At 46.0% G+C, this 27,801-nt stretch overlaps 1 protein-coding gene across 1 annotated transcript in view; it reads right to left on the bottom strand.

The window, feature by feature from the left end:
* The window catches only part of LOC126519862 (fatty acid synthase-like), a 191,846-nt gene that overhangs the window by 53,936 nt on the left and 110,109 nt on the right, over window positions 1-27,801 (bottom strand). Inside the window, exons 5-6 of the mRNA XM_072284056.1 lie at window positions 20,521-20,721; window positions 15,106-15,228 (exon numbers count right to left, since the gene is read on the bottom strand). Of these exons, the coding sequence (XP_072140157.1) occupies window positions 15,106-15,228; window positions 20,521-20,721 (324 nt within the window). The remainder of the gene's footprint in view (window positions 1-15,105; window positions 15,229-20,520; window positions 20,722-27,801) is intronic.

Below are 27,801 nucleotides of genomic sequence, written 5' to 3' on the forward strand. Positions count from 1 at the left end.
GGGTCGACAGGGTTACGGGACAAGCAGTCGGCGTCCTGATGTAAACGGCCGAATTTGTACACTACAGAGGAAATGTACTCTTGCGATCGCCCAAACCAGCGCTAGGCACTTTCGCTGTGTGATAGAATATTTGCACTCTTCCATAGAGAGAATACGGCTTGCGTAAGCGATAATGCACTCTTGACGACGCTGAATCTGGGCAAGAACAGCACCAATGCCATGACCACAAGCATTTGTGCCGATTTCAGTGGATGCTGAAGGGTCAAAATGGGCTAAATTTGGAGAATTCGCATTTTCGCATTTTCGCATTCGCAATTCTGATTAGTGCTGTGAAGACTTCGGTCTGCCGTTGTCCCCACGCGAAAGCGACGTCGTTATTTAAAAGCTCGGTGAGAGGGCCAGCAACGTCACCAAAGTTTTGAACAAAGTTACGAAAGTACGATCATATGCCTATGAAGCCGCGAACGTCCTTAACTGAGCACGGCTCAGCAAATTCCTCGCATTTCTCGAACGTTGGCAAGGTCAGTTTGAATTCCAATGGCGTTTACAAGGTGCCGGAGAACGGTTATTTGACGACCACCGAAGTGACACTTCGAAGAGTAGAGTGAAGGTTGCTTTGAAGTTTCGCAACGGGAAACACAGCAAGGACCGTTGCGAGATGCTCAATGTGGGTTTCAAAGAATGGAGCAAAAATGATTACTTGGTCCAGATAACACAGACAGACAGACTACTTCAAGCCTCGGAGAAGCATGTCCAGCAATCGTTAAAACAGCGCTGGTACATTGCAAAGCCCGAATGGCGTGACTCTCAATTGCAAAATTCATCCGGCATAATACAGGCTATGTTCTCGCGATCCTTCTCATCAACAGTGATCTGCCCGTTGCCGTTGCCGTTGCCCCAGCGGAGGTCAATCAATGAAAAATATTTCGCCCCATGTAGACAGTAAAGTGCATCATTGATACGAGGCAATGAATGCGCGTCCTTTTTGGTGACCTTCTTCAGATGGCGATAATTAACACAATATCTGCAGGTGTCTTTTTTCTTGATCAGGACTACTGGTGAGGCCCACGGGCTAGCGGAAGGCTTGATGATGTTATTGAGCACCTTCGCGACTTCGCTTTGAATGAATCTGTGCTGTGCAGCAGACACGTGGTACGCGCGGCAATGGATGGGACCTGCATCACCACAGTGAATTCGACGAGCGACTATGGCTGTCTACCGAGCGAGTGGTCATTGAAATAAAAGATATCGCCGTAATTGAAAAGTATGTGCCTAAGCTCTTCAGTTTCGCCTGGACAGAAGTCGGTGACCATGATGCTATCGGAGTCGTGGTAGGGGGACGAAGCCGAACGGCAGTACGCGACGATAGGTCTGACAGTGGCTGAAATAGTTGGCGCAAGTGGAAATAGCTGGTACTTGTGCACTGGCCTCAGACGGGCCACTGTCATATCACCGGGAAGAACATGTGCAGCAGACGCGAAGTTGAGAACGAGAAGCCAAGTAGAACTATCGACAATGTTGACAACGGTACTTCGGAGCGCGACGCCATGCCGTAGAATAACGTCGACAAGTGGAGATGCGATGTAGTCGCCATCAGGAACATGTGGTCGAGCGTTAAAAAGTGCAGTAGTAGCGGCGTGGGGTGGCAACCGGGCGAATCTGGCAGAACATATAGACAGAACATGTGCATCAGAAACAAAGTAGCTGTCGGAAGGACGGTCCAACTGCACGACAACTGTAGCGAAGTCTATTAGGGCAGCAAAAGTAAAAAAAAAGTCCAACCCCAAAGTCAGGTAATGCGGGCAACGCTCTAACAGAATGAATAAGACGGTGGTTTGATGACTCGAAATCGGTACTCGTGCTGTACACATGCCGACAAACGGTGGCGTAGTGCCGTCGGCAGCGCATACTGTGGATGGTACGGCAGGCGTCAGGACCTTTCCGAGTCTTTGCGGAGGGCGGCACTCATTACGGACATATGCGCACAGTTGTCGACGAGGTACTTGACTGGAGTTCCATGCACCTCAACGTCTAATATACCTCCAAGGGTAGGCAATGTGATCAGAGGGTTTGTAGGCTGGGTCGTTATTGCAGCGTCACCTCCTGGAGTTGCACCGACTAGTTCTCCTGTCGCAAGAACGCGGAGGAAGAACAGCGGCGGGCCTGCGGCAAACGAGACCTACGACATAGAGGAAATGGTGACGGGCTGGTGTACAAGGTCATAGGTATTGTCGGTATTCCTAAATGAAGGGCGCACATAGAAACGGGGAACACCTTGATCTGGACGGTCGGACGGTAAGCTCGACCCAGGGAGCGATGATCAACGACTGCGGCAATGACGGACGACATGTGCAATACTCGAGGAATCGAAAGAAATTGGCCTATAGTCTGGTGTCCTCCAGTTGACCGGTCTACGACGGTAAGATGGAACCACTGACAGCAGGGAAGCAGTGGTTGGGCGGGACCGATCCTGACTCACAGCGGCATCACGAATGGGTCAGAGACTGGATGCTTAAATTTGGCATGTCTTGTTTGACAACCGCCTGTATAACATGCCTTTTCTGGCCAATGCTGACCAGGAACGGTTGGAGACATAGATTGGAGCTCACGGCGAATTAAGCGCGTCATGTCTACCTGGCTGTACCTCACACAAAGACGTCGAACCTGTATTATGTAGCTTGTGGAACTGCTACGTAAAGCGCCGACTCTTCATCAGTTGGATATTGTGGCGCACTTTGATGGTCGCGTCCACCAATTCATAGTTCTTGCAGATAAGCAGGTTTAATGCGTCGTCTGCTATGCCCTCCAGGATGTGGCCAGTCTTGTATCCTCGTTCATGTCTTTTTCCACTTTACGACAGAGCGCGAGGACATCTTAAATGTGCACCACGTAACATTCTGTCGACGTATGAGCACCGGTCAATAGCTCCATCTTCGCTGCCAGCTGACGGCCAAATGGCTTTCAAAAAGGTCTAGAAGCTTCTGCTTGGAAAGGTCCTCACTCGCTATGTCGTGTTCGTGGGTCTGGTACCATGCTAGCGCTGTGTCTCGGAGCTAGAATAGAAGATTTGATAGCATTAGCGTTGGGTCTCACCGATTATTTTCGCTTACACACTCATACCAGGAAATCCCGTCTTCAAAGTGCGTACCATCGATGCCACTGAAGGTCCCTCGGTCTTGCAGCTCTGACAACACGAAGAAAGTCAGAATCTGCGGCACGAGAGGTGGGCGGTCGGTCATTGTGGCGGTTTGGCTGTCGATTAACGTGTCAGGGCTCACGCAGCGACCGCTGTGGAGCTACATGTTCGTTCCCCGCACTTCCACCGAAATGTTGCGAGGCGGAGACAAGCACGAATGTTGCTTACGTAAGGGGAATGCTGGAGGCACCAGCTTACACTAGAGCATGGCGGCGGATACATATATACATATTTGGTTGGATCATGCAAATGTAGCTTAACAAGTCACAATTCACTCTCTTTCTCTCTCTCTCTCTCTATATATATATATATATATATATATTGTGACGTAGCAGTTGTCACTACGTTTATTCCGAGTCGAAGATGCGGCGAACCGATCACGCCCACAGCACGGATCACACTCGAGAGCCAGCCTCACAAGCGATGATGAAGAAGAACCCCATATGAACCCCACATGATGATGATCATGTACAGATGACAAAGAATAGCTTATAAATGGCCACACTAATGTCCCCTCGCGCGAGATCGGCCATCCTGGCCCCAATTCAAAGGGGCGGCGAACGCCGCGTGAAAGGCTTCATACGGGAGACGTGGACAACCTCAGCGGCGCGGCAGCGGCGGTAATTTGGAACAATAACTGGCATCACGCGATAGTTAACCGGAGACATCTGCTCCAAGACTTTGTAGGGGCCGATGAACCGAAGTTGAAACTTGTCACACAAGCCAGGAGTACGAACTGGTGTCCGGAGTAGCACTTCGTCGCCAGGGCGGAAGCACACGACGCAATGAGAGGCGTCGTAATGCTGCTTGCGGTCCTGTTGCCGTGCTTCGGTGTTGATGCGGGCGAGCTGGCGACAACGCAGAATGAGACGTCAAGACAGGAACTGGGCGAACGACCATAGACAAAGTAGAATGGCGAGTAACCGGTCGTGCGTTGAACGGCGCTATTATACGCAAAAGTCACGAATGGCGAAATTGCGTCCCAGTTTCTGTGATCCGGTTCGATGTACATGGCTAGCATGTCTGACAGCGTGCGATGAAATCGCTCTGTTAGCCCGTTAGTTTCCGCATGGTAACTGGAGGTAGTCTTCTGGGTGGTTCCGGAGGCTCTGAGTACTTCGTCTACTAGTTGCGAGAGGAATGCTTTTCGACGGTCGCTCAGAAGGACGCGAGGAGCACCGTGGCGCAGTATTAAGGATTGAAGTATGAATGCAGCAACTTCAGAGGCTGAGGCAGAACTCACACAAGTTGTTTCGGCGTAGCGTGTCAAGTGATCAACGGCTGTCACAATCCATCGTTTACCGGTGAGAGTCACAGGAAGAGGACCATACAGGTCAATGCCAACGATTTCAAATGGTTGCGACGGACAAGGTACCGGTTGCAGTTGTCCGCTTGGAGCTGATGTAGGGAGCTTTAGACGCTGACATAGGGCGCAGGAAGCGACATACCTCGCTACACTGGCGGACAATCCAGGCCAGTAGAAGCGACCTTTGATACGGTCATAGGTTTTCTGGAAACGAAGGTGACCAGCAGTCATGTCGTCGTGAGAAGCCTGCAGGACATGAGTACGTAGAGAGCGTGGCAGGACAGGAACCCAGCGTTGACCGTCAGGGTGATAGACATGACGGTACAGGACGCGGTTGTCAATCTTAAATTGCGTCAGCTGTCGACGAAGGCGGGCGTTAGGAGGGCGCGAAGCTCCTTGAAGGTGGTCTATGATGCGCCCACAGTAAGAGTCCGCAAATTGATAAGATTGGAAGAATCTGTTGTCGTGTTTAGGCATCTCGTCTACAGTGGCCAACAAGAAAGCATGTGAAGAGGGGTCATGCGAAAGCTTGTCACGGATGGTAGTTGGAGGTCCATTGCATGGTGTCGTAGGAAGCGGACAGCGAGAAAGCGCGTCTGCATCCTGGTGTTTTTTTCCGCACTTGTAGGTAATAGTAAAGTCGTATTGTAGACGAAGGATCCACCGACCAAGCCGTCCAGACAAGTTCTTCAGCGTCGAAAGCCAGCATAATGCATGATGGTCTGTAACGATGGTGAAATGGCGGCCGTGAAGATAAGGTCGAAACTTCTGTACAGACTAAACGATAGCTAGGTATTCCTGCTCCGTGATGGTGTAATTCTTTTCGGCGTTTGTCAGAACGCTACTTGCGTATGCGACGACCCTCTCCCCTAAAGTGTCGTCTCGCTGTAGGAGAATGCCACCAATGCCGTGACCACTAGCATACGTATGCAGGAGGGTAGGAGCAGCTTCATCAAAATGGCGTAGTACTGGTTCAGATCTGAGAGCGCGCTTCAGATGGGCGAACTCACATTCACATTCGGGAGACCACACAAAGGGAACATTAGAACCCAGTAATTTGTGCAGGGGTGACGCTATTGAGGCGAAGCCTCGTATGAATCGGCGAAAATAGGATGCGAGGCCTAGGAAACTGCGCAAATCTTTGGTCTTCTCGGGACGAGGGAAGTGCCGAACTGCCGAAACCTTATCAGGATTAGGACGAATGCCATCTTTGCTCGCAATGTGACCTAGTACCTTGATCGTCTTGCTGGCTAAATGGCATTTCTTGGTGTTTAGCTGAAGTCTAGCGTTGGCAAGGCATCTGAGAACTTCATCCAGACGTTGCAGGTGCTGAGAGAAGGTTGACGAGAAAACAACAATATCGTCCAGATAGCACAGGCAAGTCTTCCACTTCAGGCCACGAAGAACGGTGTCAATCGTGCGCTCGAACGTTGCGGGTGCATTGCAGAGGCCGAATGGCATGACATTAAACTCGTAGAGCCCATCTGGTGTTGAAAACGCTGTTTTCTCTTTATCGTCCTCATGCATAGGTATCTGCCAGTAGCCGGAACGCAGATCGATGCTGGAGAAGTACTCGGCACCCTGCAGGGAATCCAAGGCATCGTCTATTCGCGGCATAGGGTATATATCCTTGCGTGTGATCTTGTTAAGTGCTCGGTAGTCGACACGAAATCGAAGAGAGCCGTCTTTTTTCCGAACCAAAACAACTGGGGAAGACCAAGGGCTAGCAGAAGGGCGTATTATATTCCGTTGGAGCATGTCGATGACGTTCTCGTCAATGACTTTCCTCTGGGCTAGCGATACGCGATATGGTCTACGGCGCACGATGGATGTACCATCTGTCTCTATCCGATCGTCGTAATCGAAGTCTTTCCCAACGAAGCTGAATGCGCGTAAAACGAAGCTTCATGTTTTTGGAGCAAAGCAAGCAATTGTTGTGACTGCGAAGGTCTCAGGTGGCAGCTGACACCTTCGGCAACTGCACTGATGGCAGCTGATGGCACTGCAAGAGCTGAAGGAGATGCGGCCCGTCCGGCACAAGGAACTTCAGAGGAAGCTGGTTTAAAGGAAACAACAGATATAGACTCCGATTCGGTGGCGGAAGCCAATGTAGTGCCTTTAGGGGTGAGAATTTTTTCGGATGTAGAGAAGTGCAGAGCCATGATCAAACCTAACCAGCCCTGATGCAAAGGCAATCCCTCTTGCGAGACAGCGTGCAGATGGTAATACGAGCACGTCGCCGCAGTCAATAACATAAGACGTGATAGTCACAATGCTTTGATGGCGAGGAGGCAGCGCGGTATCTTCTGCAGCAAGAAAATGAAGTGGTGCGTCATCTGCATGAAGTGAATAGGTCGTGTGGGTCATGTGGAGAACGCGTTGCCCACAGCAGATGGAGGCGGAGGCCGTAGAAAGAAAACCCCATCCAAATATGAGCTGCTGGGCACACGAAATTAGCACTGCAAATTGTACGTAATGCAGAAGTCCATCGATGGAAATACGAGCTGTGCACATGGCGATAGGTCGAATGGCAGCCGCTTGAGCAGCGAGTAGCGTAGGTCCATCATTGGGGGTCGTAACTTTCCGAAGTCGCGAACACAATTCACAGTGAATGACTGAAACACTAGCACCACTGTCTATTAAAGCTTCTACTTGGACGCGATGGAGGAACTTCTGTCCTGTCGTTCGATGCAGCTTTTCCTCCAAAAGATGCATAATTTAGTTTTCCGGACGACGCTCGGCGAATTGAGAAGCAGGTCTCAGTGGGGACGTAGAGCGGCGAAGGGGTGACGGCGAGCGGCGTCTCGCAGGACGGTACGTCTGAGCCGTCTCGGATGCTACAGTAGGCGATGGAGAGCGTCCGCGCGCTGGACCATAAGGACGGCGTTCGTCATGGAAGCTCCCTAGGCGTTGGAAAGTAGCTCCGGGCGAAAAGTCATCCCGTTCGTATACGTCATATCCGCGACGCTCGTCTTGCTGGCGCTTGCGGCAAAAATGCGCTATGTGGCCACGATAGCCGCAGTAGTAGCAGATGAGACGAGGAGGACGCCACTGCGGATAGCTGGTTTCGGTAGGTGCGCTGGTAGTCATGGACGCGATGGGGGCCGGTGTTGGTTTTGGAGGCATCGATGGAACGATGACTGGAGTAGCTGCGGCTACTTGTGCGTACGTGGATGGGGCCCTAGGGGTTAGAGGGTCCGTGTACGCTGCACCAGCCATGGACGCCAATTCCTCCTTGATAACGTCTCGCAGATTGGTATCGGAGGCATGAGAAGACATAGGCCCTGCGGCTAAGCCAAGATACTGGAGCTCTTCTCAAATTATTGTGTGTATCATTGTTCGTAAAGTAGGGTCGTTTGCAGTAGTGTTCGCAGAGGTGTCTGGCTGCAACCGTACTGATTCGAGTTCGTCAAGGCGCTGGCAAGTAGCGACAATATCAGCGACGGTAGCGGGGTTCTGGGTGGCTAAAGCATTGAAAGCAATAGCTCCGATGCGTTTGAGGATGTGGCGAACCCTGTCTGATTCGGTCATAGCCATGTTCACGCGTCGACAAAGAGCAAGCACATCCTCGATGTACGACGTATAAGATTCACCGGTTTGTTGCTTGTGAGTGTCGAGCGTCTTTTTTGCGAGGGCGGCACGAACAGCCGGTGTGCGGAAGATTTGGCGGAGCTGCTGTTTGAAAGCGCCCCAGTTCGTGAAATCAACCTCATGGTTGAAAAACCGAGTCTTCGCTACACCGGTCAGATAAAAGGCAACGTGACGTAGCTTGGACGCATCGTCCCAATGGTTAGCCGAACTCACTCGGTCGTAGTCGTCCAGCCAATCCTCGACGTCTTCCCCGCGATGTCCAGCAAATAGATGGGGATCACGCTGGTGTGCACTGACAACCCAATACGGGGAGTCTGGGGTAGCCGGGGCCGAGATGGTGGAAGTAGAAGTGCCTGTTGGCTCGTCCTGCGACATGCTGGCGGACAGCTGGCACAATCGGCGACCCGATCGAAGCTCCAGGAGGTTGAGCGGGGAGTCAGAGGACGGAGGACCGAAAAGCACACTCCAACACTTGTGATGTAGCAGTTGTCACTACGTTTATTCCGAGTCGAAGATGTGGCGAACCGATCACGCCCACAGCACGGATCACACTCGATAGCCAGCCCCACAAGCGATGATGAAGAAGAACCCCATATGAACCCCACATGATGATGAGCATGTACAGGTGACAAAGAATAGCTTATAAATGGCCACAATATATATATATATATATATATATATATATATATATATATATAGAGAGAGAGAGAGAGAGAGAGAGAGAGAGAGAGAGAGAGAATTGTGACTTTTTAAGCTTCATTCGCATTATCCAACCAAATACCTCTTGCGCAGTTTAAACGTCTGAAATGACCACTGAAACAATTATTTCTGCCATCGCAGGGTATAAATCTACACACTGTACAATTCCTGTGTTCCTATGAAGCTGTGCAAACCTTACAACTTATGCTTTCTGAATTGCATGAAAGAAGGGTAAATGGGCTGAACGAGTAAACTGCAATTGATGCTTTATATGCTTCCTAAAGAAGGGTGTTGAATACGAAAGTGTAACGTCCTTGTTGTGAGTGACACCTGCCTCATTGTGATCTTGGTTATAGTCAAATTAGCCTCGAGAGAAACGTTATTGACTGATCTAAAATACCAGTAGGCATGGAACGAAGCTCCAGCTTCTCTGCACCGGAGGCATTACATTTGCTAGCGTGACTAGTAAAATTAGTTAAAATGCGCGCACAAGGCAGCATGGTTTCGAGGGGAAGAAAGCTGCCATTTTCATCACGCAAGTTCACTGTGATTATTGCGCTGCATTCATGTTATAAACCAACACCATGCACCACAAATATGCAAATCAATCTGCGCTGTGTTGTAGACACTTACACGGCGATGGGACCATGCTGCTAAAGCTGACTTCATTTAGCATTCAAGAAAATGCAAAGGTAATGAGAGAAAAGCATTCCGTGTGGCATGAGAAATGCAATTTGAGGATCAGATTTCTCGCTTGTCAATAAATTATTGCACAAATTAAGACCTAAGAACGTATTTGCCAGTAGACAGCAACGTTTTGACAAGCGTTATGTTGCAGCTTTGGGCACTGGAGTATTCCTAATCACAAGTATACTTGTTTTGAGAACAAGACAATATCCTGTGAAGCGCGATAATTTTTCTTGCTTTATTGTACGTTAACCACTTGAGTAGGAAAAAAAGCTTTGGTTTGATGTAGTTGGTTTACTTCGCAAGTATATGCTAGCCGTATGCAAAATCCCTTGGCATGAAAGAGATATGTAAAACAGGATGGGGCTTTCCCGATTTAGGATTTGCTGCTTTGTCTTTTTCGTGCACTGCCCTGCCTGCACTTATGCTTCAGTCGCCTTTGCCGCATTGTATTCTTCACATCTGAGTCTTGTTTCACCTCTGAAGCGACGCAAAACTTCAGTTAGATGGCATTTTCAAATAGTCACAATAAATGATAATCTAATTATGCAAGCTGCTCCTGAGAGTTATAGCGTTCATGCCGTAAAACGGAGAGGACAGTTACCAAATACGGCAAGAAATTTCATGCGCAAAATGTTAATGCCAGTGTTTCTTACTGTCTTATACTCATTTTGTCACAGACAGGATATGACGCCATCCGAATGGGATACATGAGACGCCTCTGTACTGGTTTGAGACCAGATGGAGATATTGCTGCACAACCACTGCAAGACACGCGCTTAGAAGCAAGGCGGTGTAGCCCATACATGAATAACTTTATGTGAAATATTTATAAGCAAAACTAGAACTGTGCCCTCACACGAGAATATACGATACATTTCTAAACGCACTGTTCTCTAAATCAGGAACATCCATACATTGTACACAACGTTATCAAGTGAGCTGCTGTCTTAGAAAATGGCACAAAAAGAAGTTTCATCCACAATTTGTCTACCTTAACAGCCTCATGCTTAGCAGCTGATCTGGTAGCCTCAGTTATATAAGTGTATGCATTTGTTCTAGAACTGCGTTGAGTGGCCAGTGTTGTGGTGCATTTTACATTCCACTTTCCGTGCCAATGATTTGTGAATTGGCGCGCGTTTGTTTTAGGTTTAACTTTCAACTGTATACATTATTTCTGAAAAGACGTAGCCAATTGAACTTGAAGGACATTTCTACACTTCAATAGCGATGAAAGTTGAGAGAACATACTTGTTTTATTAAAATACCTGTTGTAATGTTCATGGATATCTTTGTAATCTGATTTTATGTTTGTATCAGTGTATGTCTCGAAATATTTTTCAGTTTGTCTTATCATTTATGAATAAAAATGTTGACCTTTTAAGAGAAAGAAAATGTTTCGTATGAATAACTAGGGGCTCGAGAATAAATCCTATTCAGCTAGAAAAGATGCTGCTTATGAAGGATTCAGCTGCTTATGAAGGAAACAAATATTGCCGACATGTAAGTATTGCGAATACCATCTAATGTTACCATGGCTCAAAATCGTTAGTGCTTTAACACTATTGGGAAGAGTACTAGCACTCTGTTCTGAAGGAGTACAATCTCTCTGTTAGGAAGAGTACAAACACTCTGTTTGGAGGAGTATTATTTGGTTTGAAGTAGCAGAACCACTCGGCTTGAGGAGTCGAAGTACTCGGTTTAGAGGAGAAGTATCACTCAGTTTGAGGGAGTACAAGTATTGTTTGGGGAACTAATATTACTCTTGTGCTGAGATAGTATAGTTCCGTTACGAAAGAGTACTAGCAATAGCTTGCGGTGGTGTACTAAAATTGTGTCGGGCGGAGTTATTCTGTTCTCTCCCAAAAGGGAAGATATACGCTGGAAAACGAAGTTAATTATGGGGCAAGCAGATACTCTCTCAAAGAAAGTTCTCGGAACTCTGTTTTTAGAGTAGCTGGATTCTTCTGCAGGGACTTTCATGTAACTTGAACCAAATTTTAAAAATATGTAAATTCCACGTAGCTGCACCGAACCAAGGTAACGAGTGCCGTCGCTTGGAGATATTTAGATATTCTTTTCCATTCCGCCTAATAAAATAATGAGTCTTATTCATTACGCGACATCTCACTTTTTCTTATTTACATCACATTTTACAAGATACGAAAGCATTACTGGACCCTTAGCCATTGGCTAGTCCCGGGTGCATAGTCAACTTATGTTGTAAAACGCAGCACGCGAACAAACAAAAAGAGCACACATAAAACATAATAGTAATAATAAAATAGATAACTATGACAAGAATGTAAATATAAACTAGGTGTTCTTTTATCCTGCACACCCGCGAGCAACCAAAACAGTATATAATACATAACAATGAAACTGACATGCACAACTTGAGCGATTGACATGCGCAACATAGGCAGGAATGTAAATATAAAGAAGTGTACATTTATGGACAGTATTTTTCAAAAGAGTATTTTCTCACAGCAGTTCTAAAGTTACAGGCTTCTTTTATATGTATTGGCAGAGAATTCCAAATAAGTGCGCCGTTAAATTCTACGAGCCTTTTTCCGTACAGATTATGACTTGGAGGCAAACTAAAAGACTGATTAGTTGCAGCTCTTGTATTTCCGTAACGGGATTTTAAATAAAGTAATCGGAAGAGGATTATTGGTTTCAATATTACTATGAAGGACCTCAGCAATTTTCAATTCATACAATGCATGCACTGGCAACACATGCAATGAGCTATACAAGTACGTACTGGATTGTGTACACCTAGAAGAAGTGATAGTTCTTAATGCGCGCTTTTGCAGACGGAATACAGGCTCAAGGTAAGCTATAAAAGTGTTTCCCCATGAATCAATAGAATAAGATATGTGACTCTGAATGAAAGAAAAGTACAGACTGCGTAGAACAGGATATTGGAAACATTCACGAGCCTTAAGAAGAATATAATATTCGTAAGCAAGCTTGGAACACAGGTGTTTAATGTGTGTTTTTCAGTGCATGTCTGAACAAAAGAAAATGCCTAAATATTTGTAGGAGACAGCTTGTTGTAGCTTTGTGCCTCGTAGTGGTATGTCCAAAATTTCAGTATTGAGTTCTTTCTTCCTGGAATGGAAAACTGTATACTTAGTGTTATTAAGACTAAGGGCCAGTTCATTGGACGTGAACCACGTAGAAAACATTATCTAACTCTGCATTTATTTTATACTGTATATCAAGCAGACTGTCTCCAGTAAATATAAGAGTGGTGTCGTCAGCATACATTAAAGCCTGTGAATGCCTACAAGTTGCAGGAAAATTATTTATTTAAAGTGAAAAAAAGCATAGGCCCAAGAACGGAACCCTGTGGCACACCAGTTAGTACGGTTTGTGAAGTAGACGTGTAATTTTAAGTATTACTTGCTGCTTGCGGTTACTGAGGTAGCTTCGAAGCAAGTTCAGGATTTTGCCCCTAAACCCTAGATTGTTAATCTTGTTCAGTAATATGTGATGATCAACTCTATCGAAGGCCTCTTTTATGTCGAGATAGACAACGACCGCAATTTTACTCTGCTGGAGAGCCGTATTCAGCAGGTGCGTTCGGGTGAAAGCAGCGGAAGAAGTAGATTTCTGAGGTCTAAAACCATGTTGGTGGGGGCTCAGCATATTATAATTGTCTATAACTTTGTTTATGTGCACGGAGAGTATCTTTTCAAAAACTGTGTTGATAATGCTATGAATGTAAATCGGCCGATAACTTGATGGATTAGAACGATCTCCGTTCTTATAAATCGGAATTACTTTTACTATATTTAATTCTGAAGGATATATTTCGAAATCAAGGGAGTGCTTAAATACGTGAAGTAGGGGACCCGCGAATATGTCAATGTTGTCCTTAATTAGCTTAACAGGTATTTTGTCGAGCCCAGCTGCCTTAGTTCTTAGCCCATTAACAACTGCTATTATTTCATCCACTGTGATATCCTCAATTACCATAGTATTCACCACTGATTGGATAGACTGCGTACATTCGGTGACTTGAGGAAGTTGGTTTGCTAGCTGCTGTCCTATATTTACAATATACTGGTTATATTCTTCAACTGTTTTCTGGTCAAGTACATCTGGTAATATACGCTGCTCTGAACGAAGCCCTACTGCACCTGTTACAATATTCCAAATTTTACCTGTGTTGGCCTGAGCATTAATGACAAGAGAAGAGTAGTATTCTTGTTTTCTCTTACGCAGTAGAGAGACGGACAGGTTCCTGAAACGCTTAAACTGACTTAGATAATAATCATTGGTTTTAGTACATTTCCACTTTTCATGTCACTTTTCATGCCATTTTTCTTTCTCCTTCAGTATGCGTAGGATGTCGTGAGTCATCCATGGGCACATAGGTGCAACATATCGACCCGAGGACTTGTGTGTGGTGCTCTGCAAGACGGCACTCTAGACAACTGTAAGAAGTTTGTATATTCTTTGTCTATGTTGCTATCATAGGTATCAAAAAAGTTTATTTGCTGCAAGTCCTCGCGAACTAATCGATAGTCAAACTTAATCTGCGGTTCATGGCCAGATATATTCGCAGTTCTATTTCCTTGGATTTTAACAGCAACAAATATGGGTATGTGATCGACTATTGGATCTAGGTAAGTTCCGGCCCATCTGTTACATGGGATGTTCGTAAGCGCATGGTCTATTAAAGTGCTAAACTGCCTGCGATACGCGTTGGCTCCGTTATAAGACTGCATATGTTATATGACTGTAGAAGTAAGGTGTAATTGTTAGTTTCTACAGAAAGATCTATATTAAAGTATCCTACAATTACGACACGGTTACCTTGTATAGAGGCTAAGATTTCAATAATTCATCCAAGTTTCTCAATAAACATTGAAACGGCGGAACCGGGAGGCCGGTACACTACACCGACTGCTATGCCACACTCAATTTTTATAAATAGAGCCTCAATTGTAGGGTCACTGATATTAAGGGCAGCAAGAACTTCAAACGCGATACTTTCTTTTATATAGAAGGCAACACCACCTCCTCGTGCCCTTGAAACCCTTGGCAGAGAGTAAAGTTTGTAGCCTGGTATAAATGGCGATTCTTTATCCTTGAGCCAGGTTTCCGTAATAGCGAACAAGTCGAAAAGAAAAGTGTGCTGGGATAGAAAAGCACTCAGTAACTTAAGATTTTTTTCGATACTGCGCACATTGCAATGAAAAACTGAGAACACATCTTGGTGTTTTATTGATTGATTAACTTTATAATTATATTAAAGTGTCAAGGAGGAAATTGCACATCAGCATGAGAATCGCCCGCTTAAGCTTTCTGTTGCTCAATACGTGCTACATATCAGTGCTTTTCCGGGCGTGAAAAAAATCCGCGAATGCACACAAAATTGTCGCGCGACTGACCACTCGAGACACAAGGGAGGCGTTATGTAGCCAAAATTGGTCACTAATATTGGCCAATAAACTCTTGCCGCAATCTGGTGTCTCATATTCACCAAGAGAAGGCTGCTCTAAGATAGTAATCGGCTAGTTTCCGTGTGAGCTATGAGCGCGCGTTTCTGAGCAGCGGTTGTCTATGCAATCAACACCATACGGCCATAAACCTTCTGAACCCAGCTCACCTTCTTCCTTGAAACCATCTGTTTTCGCGCTGACGTTGATCACCTTGGCGTACACACGTCGGGCGTCACAAAACCGTTGGAGAAAGAATACTCCAACAGTTTCACTGCGAACGTAGCCATCAGCTGCATTGAAAAATACAACTGCACATGAGAAGCGCTATCCCAGTTTGCAAGGCAGAATTCTTCAAGCTATGCTTCCTTTGCCTAGCCCTCCATTGTTTCGTGCCCATCGACTGGCCCGCCATATCTCGCTGGATATAACCATAAATATATACAATTAAACGCCATTTGCAAACCAGGCACAGATTCCAGCAGACCGTTCTCCACAGGGTGCCCCAGCTAACGTTAGCTACGCTATTCACTGGAAAAGAAAGATTTAAAGGATAGGGCACCAGATACAATCAAAGACTTTAGGTGTTCGGTCATCAGACCCTTGAAGACAGAACACCACAGATGTTAAACTCGCGCCTTGCACCATGGGGCTTCAATCTCTTTTTTTCCTTGAAGAGCTTGGCGAAAGTTAAACGGCACACCCATATAAACATGCCACCTTGGCCTTCCAAAGAGTGCCCGCGATAGTACCTCTATTGTGTGCAAACAAGCAAGAAATCATGACATAAAAGAAGGAGCATATAATATCGCTTGAAAGGTATCTGTAATGTACACAGATCTCATAATGATATGCTGCATGATATTCAACAGAATTTTTCAAGTTTCTATTTGGCCTGTCTGCATTTATCCACAACATAGCAATGGTAATACTTACGTGTGTATTTCGGGCTACTTTATCAGTATGACTACGTGACACTGAGACACAAGTGGGCATAAAAGCTTTAGATGTGCTTTGTTTGTGAAGCTAGGCCATGCAGCATAGTTCTCTGAGCACTACAATTATGCCGGCACTCCGTGTGTAGAAATCACGATAGTGACTTTGCTAACTTATCTTTTTTGTGAACACAATTAGTTTATTATGGGGGCCGTTTTTTTTTTCTTTTACCATGTACCTCTACTGAGTAATCTTGCTCCAACAGGCATCTAACAACGCTCTCATCATCGCGACGTCTCTGCGTCGACGTATCAAAGGGGATATCCACTTCAGCGGGTGTTTACGCAAAAGCTTATGAATGATGTAGTAGTGCGTGAATAAAAGCATTGCATAACTTAAAAGTTAAGGCCTGTGAGATGAAAAATGGAATTGAATTACACGTTGAATGAAACGAAAGCAGACGCATGCACGCATCGCATTTATCTCTAATGCTTTTGTGAACCGCTTCATGACTGCATGGTTTCATATAAATTCTAACATACGCGTTGGGTTTCCACTAATAAAAAAGAACATCTTGTATCGTATTCCACTATACTATGTAAGTGGGTAAAGATGAAAGCTTCCTCTGGTTAAGCGCCATGATCGCTTAACGGTTTAGGCGTTGCACTGCTAAAAACGAGGCCACAGGATGACATCCCATCGGTGGCGGACGCATTTCGAAGGAGGTCGCGTAACGTGCACAAAAAAAAAAAAGAACGGCCGCGTACCGTACATTGAGTTCACGTTAACGATCCGTAGGTGGTCAAAATCTTTCCCCTGTCCCTCACGATGGCTACCCTCATAATTATATTGTTTTTTCTATATGCTAAACTACTGAGCCCATTTTAATTGATCTTCCCGTGGTTTAATAATTGACAAACATGTCTGTGATGCAGATAATATTGCAATCTTTCTAGCGTGCTTTATTTGTTGCCGCCATACTTTGTGAAAAAACAACGAATAGAGAAGTCCTGCCGAAGTTCGAAGCTACCACCATTGTTTCTTTTATCTCCATCTACAGATGCACCTTCCGAGCAGCTTACCACTGATGACACAACTCGCCTACGTATGTATCAGTACCAGCGCTTGACGCGAGACTGAAGGAATAAACACATACATAAGCGCGTCTAGTTCAGTGCTTTAGTGACTTCCGTTTGTCATCAGACTGCAGAACCGACTTGCCCGAAACTATCTCGCCGGTGATTTCTATGGCTCGGAGCACCGAATGCATACGGCTTTTTGATGTGATGGCATTAAATGACCCTTTGATCGAGAAAGGCGGCGTTCATATCACCAAAGTGTAGATAAATTCCCATTTGCTGCGACGCCACGTCATGAGCGCATCATGACGGAGTAGACACGGTGGCGCTATGCGGCGGAGCGAGACGTGTTGTCGGCGAGGCAGCCGCGCGACGCGCGTTTGCGGGCGCCGCTATCTCACGTCTGAAGCCAGCATGGGGCGCGTATCTCTCTCTCGGCCCTACTGGGCTTAGCTGTTGCGCGCGCCTGCCGGCCTTGGCGGCCCCATGCTGCTTTCCCAGTCTCTCGTCGCGCACGACTTCGTTGGCACGGGGCATGGACACCACAGGCTGCTGCTGCTGCTTGCTGGCTCGGGCAGCACCGTACCGCTACGGAACATTACTCGCAGCGCAAAACTCTCAGGACCGCTCAGCGGCGCACAATTGGACAATAATGCTCAACTCATAAGAATCGGTTACGTGCACGCGCATCATTTATAGGAAAAACCCAACTATCTCACATGGATTTTCCTCGTTGAGCGAGTTCGCTGGATGGACACCTTTGTTCTGAGCGTTTTTATTTCCGTGGACCTAAAATGCGGCCCTCCAGAGGGCTTGACAAACTTCGCCAAAGTCTCCGCAAGAAAAAAAAGTAATTGTGGGCGCTGCTCATAGCCATTGCCAAACCGTGTTTTCTAGTGCACTGTTTTGGAAGCTAGACGGGTTGAAAAAAAAAACTGTATATTCGCATCTTTTATACCCTTTGCGATCCACCCGGACAACACAGAAAGGTTGCTTGGGCTACGGCGCAAAGATCTATTATAGCGCCCAGATACGATAGCTTTAATACCCTTTACTGAATGTGATATTTTATATAATATTAGTAGGTATTATGTCCTTGTGTTTTTTGTTGCGCCGTTTCTTAGGATGCGCCGTTTCGTTGCTGTTTCTTTTTTCTTATTCGCCGTTCAGGTACGTTTAAAAACATACTTAATTATACATGGTCTTCTGCTCTCCAACAGATGACACTATTCACTTGGTCGCTCCAAACGAAGTCGAACAAATCTCATTCGTTGACCCCTTGGCTTTCGATAAATTCGTAATGAATCACGACTGGTATAACTTTTTGATTACTGTTTCTCCAGGTGACGTCTATGACAACTTTGCAACACTCTTCACCGATTTTCGGCTTGCAGCTACACGGGTCTGTAAAATCGAACAACGTAACTTGGACCAAAAATGGATGTCCACAGAAATACTCGCGGCAATAAAAGCAATATACTTGTTATGGGTTCAAACAAAGAGAAGTCCTAATTGTACTGCTTTGCGGCTTCGTTTCAAAGAGGTTCACAATGCTATGATACGTCTAGCAAAACGTAATATTGTACGAACAAAATTTACGGACGCTCGTTGTGATAGCATAAAAACATGGTCCCTAATTAACAATCTTAGAGGTGGTGATGTAAACGCTAATCGCCATGTTGATCTGATGTCTCGTTTTTCTTCAAATGGTACTGCCACCGCTAATAATTTTAAACCATTTTTTTAAAGTGTCTGGTGTAGCGAGACCTCAGCCAGATATTTGCACATTGCAAACTAGTATTTAACAATCCGCCTTTCTTCCCATGTTTTCGGAACATGATCTGAAATCAATACTTTTCAGTCTAAAACTAAATAAGACCCAGGAATTGATGTTATTTCAATATTAGAGCTTCGCAGAACTTTTGAAGCAATAAAATATGTGCTACCACTCATTTTAAACAATAATATTGCCACTGGTATCATTCTCAATAACCTGAAAAATGCGCTGATAATTCCTCTTTTTAAAAGTGACGCACGCAACAATATCGAAAACTACCGGCTTATTTCAATCCTTTCATGCGCTGGACATATATTGGAAAAACATCTGCTCAAGACAATGAGCAGCTTTTTAAAGAAGCATGGCGTGTTATCTCCTAGCCAGTATGGCTTTGGGCCGAATCGGGGCACGCAGTTGCTGCTTGAAGATTTTTCCGGTACACTAAACTTTGCGTTTGGACACAATCAGATTGCTTGTGCACTGTTTCTCGGCGTTCGCAAAGCGTTTGACAGCGTCTGTCATAGTATACTACTAACCGAACTTTGCTAGGCTGTCGGGGTGCGTTTTTGCGACTTCTAAAAAACTTCTTGTTCACAGGCACCAACTTGTGTCTATTGAAAAATTTCGTAGCAACCTGACCGAAATTAAAGCTGGCGTCCCCCAAGGTTCAATTTTGAGTCAGTTATTAGTTAATTTATATTTCAGCGATTTCAACGATGACACTGTCTTTGTTTCATACGCTCGAAGTTACACTGACGCCATCTCTTCTTTACAAGGGGCAGCAACAAAAGTAATGGACTGGTTTCGGAATAATGCAGTGGATATCAATGAGTCTAAAGCTCAACTAATCTGTTTCCACAGCCCTGTCAAGCAAGTTATCCTATTGTCCCCATTGTATTTGCACACATCACATTGCAATCCCTGTTCGTGTGACCCTGTGCAATACGCTTGTTCAATTAAATACCTTGGTGTTTTTTTTTTACAGTGATTTATCCTGAAACTCTCATCTCGCACATATTTGTCGAAAACTTCGCGTAGTGTTTTGTGTTTTGTATAATATTAAATTTTCGATGACATCGTCTGTCAGAAAGCTTGTAGTACATGCCCTATGCTGCAATGTAATCCGGTATTGGGTATCTAGGTATGGTCATGGCGCTCAACATTTGATAAAACGGGTCGATTCCGTTCTTTGTGGTATTCTGAAGCATGTTGCATATGATGTCTCCCCCAAATCTGATGTGTTCAAAACTTTCTCTTTACCTGATTTCAATTTTTTGCTCCTGGAAACTGTTGTCTAAAAGCATTTTTGAATCAGCCGGCATCAAGTTCCTTATGTGACTGTTCGTTGCCTGAGACCAAGGAATCCTTATTTTACACCGCGCTGTAAGGCGATATACGGTCAAAGACTCCGTAACTATTATGTCCCAGCAAAGTTTAATGTACTTTCCCAAAGCATGTAGGACGAAATATGGTTTGAGAAAGGCTCTTAGCCACAATAATGCGTGATCGGAAGCTTGTCCTGAGTGTTTTTTCACTGTTCCAACTAATAACGTGTAACTAATGGCTCTGTCACTGTCTGCCAGGCACTGCCGTTCAAGCCCACTGCAGCTTTGGCAGGCCCGATTCTTGCATTGTATGATACTCAAACCATCAATAAAGTATTATTATTATTATCGGTACCAATTTTTATATAACCTTGTGTGATCATCATTTGATCATTGAGCAAATGACTGCTTGTGTAGGAGTCGGCGACACAATAATTGCCAACATTCGGCAAATTTGCATGATCTCACCGTTTGAATCGAAGGGTCTGCTGATTCCTTCTGTTGACCGCACTCCCAAGTTAATGGAGTTAGCCATAACATTGGGACTGAGGGTGATACTCGATCCTCCAACTATGGCCGCCTCGCAGCGTCCCGAGCGAAGTGCCAACACGGCTTCGTTCAGGGCGGTCATCGTTGACGAGCAGGCTGTGTCAATAGTCATGCTCGGTCCTGTGGAATCGAGAAATAAGCAACAGAGGTGGGGGTTGGTATTGTCTTGAAACGATTTTAATGGCCTGGTTCACGCACTGAGCTGTCTTAGTTCACGCTGACTAATACAATTCCAGGTTCGTGATGTTGAAGTTCTGGCACTTTCTGGGTCTTCACCTTCCCTACAACCTTAACATTACACCTAAATTCAAACACTTTTCAAGATAACACAATCGAGATTGCTTTCCTTTGTAACTGTGCTGTTAGTCGCAGTGTATATGGGTGAGTGTTGGATTGTTACTGAAGCTTCTTAATTTGTGAGGTTACTAATTAGCCTACGTTTATTTACCTTGGTCATGAAAGAGCTCCCTGCCAGCTACAAAACATCCTTGCACGAGGTGAATTTTGAAGGGTGTTCAATGCCGCCTCATGAGGCAAACCATCGCGGGCGTAATTGTTTAAGCATAGGGCTTCTGTGCTACAGGCAGTTTGTGCAAATCGAGCCATGCGACAATTTTATTTCATTATATGATTGCCATGACCACATAAAGCCAACAAACAATGAAGTCAACGAAAGCACCGGGGAAATCGAGTGCGGTTGAAATTGGGATGAGGAAAATAACGAAGAAAATGGGAAATAAAGTGGACGAATACATAACTTGTCGCCGGTGGGAGCCGAACCCACAACTTCTGCATTACACGTGCGTTGCACTATTAGTTATGCTACGAGGAAGGCTATCAACTCGCCCACTATCTTTGGTATTCATGTTTACTAGATCTAGCCCTGGCCGTCAAAGCCAGCACCAATGAAAACCACGGTTAAAAAAATTAAATTATGGAGTTTTACGTGCCAAAACCACTTTCTGATTATGAGGCACGCCGTAGTGGAGGACTCCAGAAATTTCGACCACCTGGGGTTCTTTAACGTGCACCTAAATCTAAGTACACGGGTGTTTTCGCATTTCGCCCCCATCGAAATGCGGCCGCCGTGGCCGGGATTCGATCCCGCGACTTCGTGCTCAGCAGCCTAACTCCATAGCCACTGAGCAACCACGGCGGGTGAAAACCACGGTGGACGAAGGTAAAAGATCCTTTTTTTGCTCGATGGCGTCACGTAACACGTGATCTTAGGAGCGCTCGTAAGTGGCGAATAAACCCTCTCCTGCTACCTATTGACATCAAGGCTGTCCGATTCGATACCCTCGCAATGGAGCAGGTGTCGAATTTACTGCCGCTCAAGAGTGGCATAGAGCTAAGGGCCCATCCTTCGAGCAGCAACTTTGCACGAAAGAGGTCCATTAAAGACCAGCAAAGACCCATTCACACAAGCATAGTGCTTTAAGTCGGTGTCAAAGAATTTCATTGAAGAACGGTACCTACCCAGTCCCACATCTACAGCGATCGAGCCCCGCAGAGACGTGGTTGTTGATGGCCCGTTCGCGGATGCAACACACCTTTTGGCCTCTGCTTCACGTAAGCGGCACCACTGGCCTCACCCGCCCGACAAAAATCAGTAGTTGCCTTTTGCTGCACTGCGCTTCTATCTTCGCATTTGTCTCTCACTTTCAACGTTTCCAATGCACTCCATTGTTTCCTTTTACATTCAGTTTCCCGTGCAGCAAGCGCGAACCTTGTGGGGTAACCAACCTTGGGTATATCATTGTGGGAGGCATCGCGAAGAGGTAGCCGCCATAGCCACGGTTTATTTCGGCCGGCGAGCTATGGTTCCGCGGGATATCAGGAGCGGCCGATGCTGCGGACGCTCAGGTCTGGCTCGCCAGTGAGTTCTATTTTCGCGCTACATGCATGTGAGCCATGTTCTTCTTCACCGGCCCTGAAGGCGATAGTCGCGCCGCTACACCATATTTGCTTATAGTAGCGTCGTACATCTGGCGCATGCAGGACCTGTCCTTTGAAGGCCCTGCCGCGCACCCTCACTGCGCTCCGTCTTCTGTGAGTGGCGCTTCTGCCTTAAACCTGATATGTACCTATGATATGTTCTTTCCCCCCACTCCCTGATCAACCTAAGAAACGAAGGCGCTCCGAAAAAGTCCAAGTTTTTTGGCCGTCATACTGAGAATTTCCTACAATTTATGTGATACATTCTGAGAAAATAAAAAAGACAACAAGAATGATCTCTCATTTTCGGATTTCGAAATCACTGAAGGTTATGACCGAATTATTAGAGTGTGGCAAACTTTTCTTCTTCTAGCGCGTCGCTGGTTTTAGACATGGGCGAGTAGTGGGGTACGGTTTAATTAGATGAGAAAGAGGAACTAGAAAACGATAGCGAAGATCCAGTGAAGGGGCCTACAAATAGAGCCCAGTGCTCTTAACTGTGCCTGGTGGTTCGATAGATACTGGCGAACCGTACTACGAACGCCACCTTCAGTGGATCAAACTCAGACTCCAGACGACCTCAACTCCATTCATGTTACATCCGCAAACGTTCAGGTACCTTCTACGGGTGTTATAGGAGTCACAGCTGTGGCTCGCCGATCCCATGTTGTGGTTCATACAAGTTGAGAACAAGTTTCGCAGCCTTCGCGTCACGTCGGTGTTTCTCAAATATAAACTTCTGCTTGAAGCTTTGCCGCTTTAGGCCTTGGCTGAGATATGCGACATCCTCGTCCAGCTACATCAGGAAACGCCATATAAGACAATCAAAGAGGCTCTTCTTCGATGTCTCGTCCCACCTGCGCATCGGCGTATTCAGAGGCTCTTGATCAACGAAGTGCTCGGTGACTGACGTGCAGCTTAGTTTCTACGTTACCTACTACACTCTTTGTACACGGTCGTATTACGTTAGGGTTTTCTACAACGTCTTCCAGCCAACATACGCATGGCTCAGTGGCGTAGCCAGAAATTTCGTTCGTGGGGGGCTCACTTTGCAGCTCGGCCTCCTCCTTATAAAATTAGTCGAGGGATCTATATATATATATATATGTATATATATATATATATATATATATATATATATATATACATATCTGTCATTCAACAACCTTGTTTACATTTTCGTACATATGCAACGACCAGGGGAAAATCTCAATGACGCTGTCCTTTGTTAAAATGTATTGCGCAGGAGCAGCTGTCACCGCTCGTGTATTGCGAGCACATGTAAAAAAGCAGCAGTTCTGCAAAATATACGAGGGCGAGTCAAATGAAAGTGAGCCAATGCGAATAGATGATAAACGGGGTACTTTATTTAAAAGTAGTCACCATGAGTATTTAGACACTTGTCCTACTAACGTGTCGCGTAATTCCCGTCTCATAAAACTCCTTGGATTGCTGCCTCAAAAATCTGTAAGTGACTACACCTCATCTTCCGACACGAATCTGGTTCCCTTGAGCAGTTTTTTCAAATTTTACCAAATGTGGAAGACGCAAGGCAACAGGTCTGGGCTGCATGAGGAATGTTGCAACGTTTCCCACTCGAATTTTGCCAGTTTCGTATTAACCACATCAGCGACGTAGGAACGGGCAATGTTGTAAAGCAAGATGTTTCCAATGCTCAATTTTCCACGTCGTTTGTTCTTGATTGCGACACGCAGCCGATCCGACCTTTCACAATATCTGAAATGATTTAGAGTCTCTCCAGGTTTAGAAAATTCGATCAATAATGGCCCCTAACGATCTAAAAAGAAGTCAACACTTTTCCGGCAGAAATGACGGCCTTTGTTTTCCTTGGGAGGGGTGAATTCAAATGCTTCCACTGTAAGCTTTGCAGTAGTGTTTCAGGCTAGTAGTAGCGGCACCATGAGTCGTCCCCGGTCACAATTGCAGACAAAATGTCGTCACCCTCATCTGGGGTTCTTTGACGTGCACTTAACTCTAAGTACACGGGTGTTTTCGCATTTCGCCTCCACCGAAATGCAGCCGCCGTGACCGGGATACGATCCCGCGACCTCCGTGCTCAGCAGCCCAACACCATAGCCACTGAGCAACCACGGCCTTTTCAATTGTGTTGGGGATGATTGCACGGTGGCTTTGACCCGGCCATGGATAGTCTTTGTAACTTTCATGTCCTTCTTTGAACAGTTTGCTACAATGCTTCACAGTGGCCAATGAAACGCAATGTTCAACGCATACGGCAGCCATATGGCGAATAATTTCTTTTTGGGAAACATCTTCATTTGTCAAAAACCTCACGACACCAAGCTGTTCTACTTTTGGAGTGTCCATTATGTCACGTAACCTTGTTCAACCCAGTGTATGAGAACATTAAAGAACATTTAACCTCACCTCTGCATGTCACTTGTAAATGAGATGCGTATGTGCTACGCGCATGCCTCGAAAATAATGAACCGAACCATTATTGCGCGGGGCGGCTTGTCTCACTTTCATTTGACTCGCCTTCGTACATTATAAATTCGAAGATACAATGGAATATACAAATGTGAAGAGACAGCGTGATACAGGGCAAAAATTGGCAATGGAAACAAAGTTCACTGCGCATATACAGAAAACCTCGCAACAAGATGTTTAATTATGCGTATAAGTCTCCAATAAATCTACGTACCTAAGAAAAAGTCACTAAATATAATGCGTCAAACAAGGCAAATAAACAGGTTGCGCAACCACAGATTCACAGATCACAGCACCCCCTCCCCCTCCCTCCACTCCCAAAATGTATCGCGTGCGGCAGAAGGCGGCGCGCTTCCTCCACGCTTTTCTCCCTTGCGCACACAAGCGAACGCGTTGCAATCCGTCGAGTCCCCGCAGTGCTGGCCGCGAGCGACTATGCATTGTTTCTTTTTCTCGTCTGCTAGCCAGAAAGCGTCCAAAACTCTGCCAGGTGAAATTGCAGTCGGCCAGAGAAAAACGTACTTCATTAAAACTTCTTTCTGGGCGAGTTGGTGCATACTTGGCATAAAAATTGTAACAGCGCAAACACATGCAACCACTAAGTAGCAAAGACGAGACACAAGCGCTGTGACACAAGCGCTTGTGTCTCGTCTTTGCTACTTTGTGGTTGCATGTGTTTGCGCTGTTACAATTTTTATGTCAAGAGAAAAACGAACGCGCATCCAAGTGCGCCGCGCGGTTGTCGATGCAGCACGAGAAAAACGCATGCGCTCTGGCTGGATCGGCAGCCCGCGGGTTGCGAGAACAAAAAAAAAGATGAGAAAGAGGCCTAATGTATCCTCGCGAATAAAAGTTTAGGTAGAAAAATCAATAAGAACTTAGTTAGAATGGTGGCTTTAATGTCTTGACATGGATGCTTTGGCGCAGGTGAAAGAAAATTCATATTCTTTTCTGTGACCTGATGGCACAAATGAACCACCATAACGCTTTGTCTCATCGGACCTCGCTGCGTGCTTTGTCAACTTGTATCCCGATGTACGACTTTAGAAAGGTCGATGCACCTTTGGCGTCAAATGTTTACAACAGCATTGAACCCACAAAGTTCCGGAATCGAACATCTAAAGCACGACTTTGGAAACGTCAATGTACCTTTCGCATCAAAATGTTATTGGAACTTTATACCCACAAAGTTTCAGAATTGAAATCCAAGCGCTCCGTAGATTCCGCGGCCTCCACGAGATGCCGAGACGAGCCCGCTCGCCATCAAAACGCCCTTGAAATTTTGTGCTCGGTGGGGCTCCTTGCGTTACGATATGTGACTCCCCATGCATCGGCGTTTCCGCGAAATCCAGCCCGATTTCTCAATGTTCGCGCTAAAATGTCTTTTCGAGCGTGAATTCAGGACGTTCTAGACAAAATCGAGCATGATTTCCGGCGCCGAGAGTTGTTTTTGTCGGCGGCGCATGACAGCACGAAAAAATTTCGGGGGGGGCTCAAGCCCCATAAGCCCCCCCCCCCCCCCCTGGCTACGCCCCTGCCATGGCTCTCGTCACAGCTAAGGATAAGCCCTTGCCGAAACTCGCCGTACTGGCTGACGATATGATGGACATCGCTCCGGCAGTCATAAATGCAGTCCGCAGCTCAACTTTCAGGAATAGATTCCTTTCGGGAAACTGAAAAAGAGCTCGCATCTCAAGTGGCCGACTTGCATGAGGAATTGCGCAACACTCTCAATTCCACTGACCGACAGTATGTAACTCAGCAGCTTCTCCCGCGGCCTTCTGTGCAACGGCAATTTCAGCAACCTGAGCGCAGTTTTTCATCACAGGTTCTGTACTACTACCACCTAGGTTTTGTCGCCACGGGTCGTCTATGTCTCTCATCCAGTTCGTGGCACGCGGGAAACGCTATGGGTGGTCGTCAATAACAGCAACGGGCGATCATGGCCCTAGGTCAAGGCTGCGTCTCCGTAAAACCGACCGGACAACAGGGCTGCGTTTGTTGGTTGACACTGGTGCGAAGTTCAGCGTAATTCCTGGTTCCAAAGCTCGCCGGCATCTCCACGCGAAGTCAACCCGCCGACAAGCTACCAACTCTTCCGTCATTCCCATTTACGGACAGAAGTCTCTTACCCTCGACCTTTGTCTTAAGAGTACAGACGTCCGCTGTGCCATCTTAGAGGCTGATTTTTCAGCCTTTTCATTTGCCCATGGACATGAGCTGCTGTCGCCTGGTGGATAACATAACATGTCTCTCAGTCAACGGGTTTCTCTCACACGCTACTGCTATCAACCCTACTTTCATCAAACTACCTACCTCGGCGTGTGCAGCTCTACTGAACGAGTTTCCGGATATTACCATACATTCTTCCATGAATAAAGTCCATAAACACACTGTAAACTATTGTATTGTTACCAAAGGCCTGCCCCTTCACTGGCGCCTCCACCCAATTGGGGCGCTATAACGTAAAACTATTCCAAACTTTTCTATTCCAATTCTGCTATCAGCCCTCCACGATTGGTCAAAAGCTTTTTTCGACCACCCCCCCCTTCACCTGTCTGTCACGCGACGTCACGAAAACCGCGATACCTCCCCATCTGATATGATGTGTACACACTGATTATGCATGATTTGACAGAAAAAGGAGAAAAAGTTATTTCTGATTCGACCCCTTTTCGCCATTAGCCCTCGGCTATTGGTGAAACGTTCTCGGGCTGCACCCCCTTCACCTGCCTGTCACGCGACGTCACAAAACCGCAAGAACTCACCGCGTCAACGTGACGTGTACGCGAT

Source organism: Dermacentor andersoni, chromosome 8 (genome assembly GCF_023375885.2).
Source record: "Dermacentor andersoni chromosome 8, qqDerAnde1_hic_scaffold, whole genome shotgun sequence".
NCBI lineage: Eukaryota > Metazoa > Arthropoda > Arachnida > Ixodida > Ixodidae > Dermacentor > Dermacentor andersoni.